The sequence below is a fragment of the Amphimedon queenslandica genome, unplaced genomic scaffold (assembly GCF_000090795.2).
Source record: "Amphimedon queenslandica unplaced genomic scaffold, v1.1 AMPQUscaffold_13162, whole genome shotgun sequence".
Classification (NCBI taxonomy): Eukaryota; Metazoa; Porifera; class Demospongiae; order Haplosclerida; family Niphatidae; genus Amphimedon; species Amphimedon queenslandica.
The window spans coordinates 66,733-70,459 of NW_003546602.1; the positions used below are offsets into that span (position 1 = coordinate 66,733).

Consider the following 3,727-nt stretch of genomic DNA (forward strand, 5'->3'; position numbering starts at 1 on the left):
CTATTATCTATGGCCAGGTATCGCGGGCCAGACCCCACCCCTTTTTGGGGTTGGGATGAGTCTGGCCCCAGGCCTGCAGGATAGAGTCTGGCCCCGGGAGACTAGACTTTTATTCTAGTGGGCGGGGAACTCCACCCAGCAAGCAACAAAATTCTTGAAGATGCCTAAAGTTGTTTCCAGGAGTATAGTATGTACTGACACGAGAGATAGGGAGGAATATGAAGGAGGAACTCCTTTATATGTCTATCATTGCGTCTGTGGACATCTGGCTATGATATTAGGTAAATTGTATTGTACTGGGCCATTAGTAATAATTGACAAAATATTGTATGAATTAATCTTAGACTCGGTGATGGATAAGTTGCCATTAAGGAGACATGACAATGCAAGGGTTGCTGATGTGGCTCGTAACACTTATAAAGTATACTGTGAATCAAACGGAGTAGTTTTTATTAAGAGGTAATGATACATGTGCTTGTGTGGGATATTTGTTGTACATGTACATGTACATATAAGAAAAATTTATAAGCATCTTTTTACTATAAGTTTTTTTCTTTATTTTTATTAGGCCTGAAGGAATTGAAAAACAGTATCGCCAAAAATGCACACAGTTAGTCTAATTAAATTATTAATTAATTAATTGATTGACTCCACCCACAATTTTATTAGGTGTGGCCTTAATCTTTTCTATCGACACTCTGATGATGAAAGAGTGACCTTTATATTTGACCAGGCACTCGTTAAAAGTGGTGAAAAACCAGTCAATGCTCAAGCTACACCAGCTGTCGATGAAAGCTCTTTACCGAGTAAAAAGAGAAAGGTTAGGGAGTGAGGATGTGCATTAATTAGAATTTGTAATTTTTTAATAGGTGATGATGACTAAACATACTCAGAACAGTGGGAAATTTAGTACTGTGACTGTATCTACCATTGATGAAGAGGAGGAGGAGCTAGAAGCTGTGAGAGAGAGGGAAAGAGAGAGGGTGAAAAAAGAAGGGAAAGTGTAATAAAGAAGAGCAGATAGAGAGAGAGAAGAAAGGTGTGAAAAGTACATGTAGAATAAAAGGCATCACTTTGTGCTGAATTAGTTTAATTTGTAAATTGATTGTTTTTCTATAGCAAGAGATAGCTGATTCTTATGCTAGCAATGCAATACTGATACACAAGCAGATCACAAGAACTGATGAAGGACAGAAGAGATACGCTGGACAAGTAAGCATTATAGTACATGTACATGTACCTACTTACCAGATGATAAACCAAACTATTATATATTAGAACATTATGCTATAAACCTTTTTAAGTTTCAGATGCATAATTAGTGATGTCCTTGTGCTATGTTGAAAGTTTGAGCCAATTCCGACTTAAGTTTTTAAAGTTATGGCCATTTTAAAAAATGTACAAAAATCTGAAAAATACCCTGTACTATAGCCCATGGTTTTTTCCGAAAAATGACTCCGTAATCACTCCCAATTTTTATTACATTTTCTGATACATATTGATCTCCTTATGCTGTGTAGAAAGCTTGAGCTAATTCTGACTTAAATTTTTTGAGTTATGACCATTTTTAAAAATTGGCCAATTTTTGAAAAAATTTCTGTACTATAGCCCATGGTTTTTCCCGAAAAATGACTCCGAAATCACTCCCAATTTTTATTACATTTTTCGATACATATTGATGTCCTTAGGTTGTGTAGAAAATTTGAACTGATTTTGATTTAAATTTTTCAAGTTATGACCATTTAAAAAATTGGCCAATTTTTAAAAAAATCCCTGTACTATAGCCCATGGTTTTTTCCGAAAAATGACCCCGAAATCACTCCCAATTTTTATTACATTTTCTGATGCATATTGATGTCCTTATGCTATGTAGAAAGTTTGAGCTGATTCCGACTTAATTTTTTTGAATTATGACAAAAATATTTGCCAATGACTAATTAATGTACATGTAAGCTTCATTAGCTTATAATATTTCTACTCATTGATTGTCTTGTGCTGTAGATTACTTTACGTATTTTTAATTCACTACAGAGAGCTATTGAAGACTACGTGAAGGCAAAGAAGCAAAAAGGAACTTTGATTGATAAAATAACATAATTCTCTCCCTCCCACATTCTTCTTTCCTGCAAATGTTTTTCTGTAATCACGGACAATTAAAAGTAAAAATACAGTATGATTTGCATTTTACTATTAAAACTAGTTACAGTGTTAATCAATTTACACACAGAAGTATAATTTGTTTATAAATTATAATACTTCCACTTAAATGCTGCCATAACCTGGTCTACTGTTTTGAAAGCTATTGCTACTGGAGCTTATGCTCAAGGAATCGGTCCCATAGACCTCACGTTTTTTGAACTCATTTTCATAATAGACCTCAGCAATCTGATGGGCACTGAACACATCACCTTGAGAATGTAACTTATAGCATCGGCTGAAGACTAGAAATAGTATCAGACTGAGAAGCATGACGATAAAGTTCATGACCAGTACATACGCTTCACAGCTTGGCACCAAATACTGGCTGACTGCTTTGAACGGTTTAATCATCATCCAACCAGCCATTCTATACAAAGCTCCTAGTGAATACCACAAACCTATTAGTAGTACAGTCATGTTTTGTGGAGACTGAGCAAAAACAAATTCTAAGCTGCCAGGCATGATAAAGATAATCCCAAAAGCATTGATAGAGTCTGGTATGAGGAGATAATAAGAAGTATCCACAAATAAGGAGCTTGTGTTGCTTGATACAGTTTGTAATAGGCAGACAGTCTCATTCTGTTGAGTATAAGCTGGAATGGTTACATACAAGTCAATGGCCACATAGCCTAGTTTAGCAATGACTGTTAAACTGATGCCTACTCCAATCCTTTTCAGCATGCTCATGCTTAGCTGATTAAAGCAGTATGGTTTGATGACCCATAGGTATATTGGCACGCTAAGGAGAGTCACGCAATACTCAATGAAGTAAGTACCTGAAAGAAAGCACTGCTTTAGGGACAAGTCCTTTTGTGAAAACCGTCCCAATGTCTGATAGGGGAAATTGATCATCGTTATTGTGAACACCAGTGGCAAGAGGCGAAAGAATGTTTTAACACTCTCGACATCTCTTTCTAAAAAAGGCCCGCCGTATTTGGTTTTCCCCAAGTTGATTCTAGACGGTTCTATTTCTTCCCAATAAGTGAGTGCAGAGCGTTTCAATGGGAATTTGTGCTTGAGGGCAAAGTTTAGTACACCGGCAATGAGCTTGAGTGGATTCTCTGTATATCTGTAATGTATGATCCACCTCTTCATAATGAAAGCTGTAATAATGATAACAAGAAGGCATCCTAAATGACCACCAATGGCATAAGTATCGAATGTTAGTTTTTTGGACTCGAAAAGGCAAGCACTGACTGTTGTTATCATGATTCCTAGTGTAGTGCACCAGTTGTGCCACCAAACGTAGCTGCTTAGCTGATCTGAATTTGAAGACATGTCTATGAGCTGCTCTGTCCCCAGGCAGAGGAGGAATACCTCGAAATAGCACCTCGTGTACAATAAAACAGGATTTAGCATGTATATGAAGTATGGGATTATTCTAAGTGGGATCAGTGATGATGAAAGCAGGACATACACCAGTGAACAAACTGCCCCAATGATAGCACTGATTATAGCGACATTGAGACGACCACACTTGATATCAGCTATGAGGCCAAGAATTGGTAGAGATAGATAAATGAGAATA

At 36.8% G+C, this 3,727-nt stretch overlaps 1 protein-coding gene across 1 annotated transcript; it reads left to right on the plus strand.

Moving 5' to 3' along the window:
• The first annotated feature begins 65 nt into the window (after positions 1 to 65).
• On the plus strand, positions 66 to 2,226 carry LOC100633564 (UPF0428 protein CXorf56 homolog). The gene is made up of 7 exons (XM_003389026.3): positions 66 to 281; positions 345 to 459; positions 569 to 610; positions 670 to 820; positions 870 to 959; positions 1,120 to 1,212; positions 2,032 to 2,226. The coding sequence occupies exons 1-7, from the start codon at positions 161 to 163 to the stop codon at positions 2,095 to 2,097; spliced, it is 678 nt and encodes a 225-aa protein (XP_003389074.1). The 5' UTR covers positions 66 to 160; the 3' UTR covers positions 2,098 to 2,226.
• Positions 2,227 to 3,727: the final 1,501 nt, after the last annotated feature.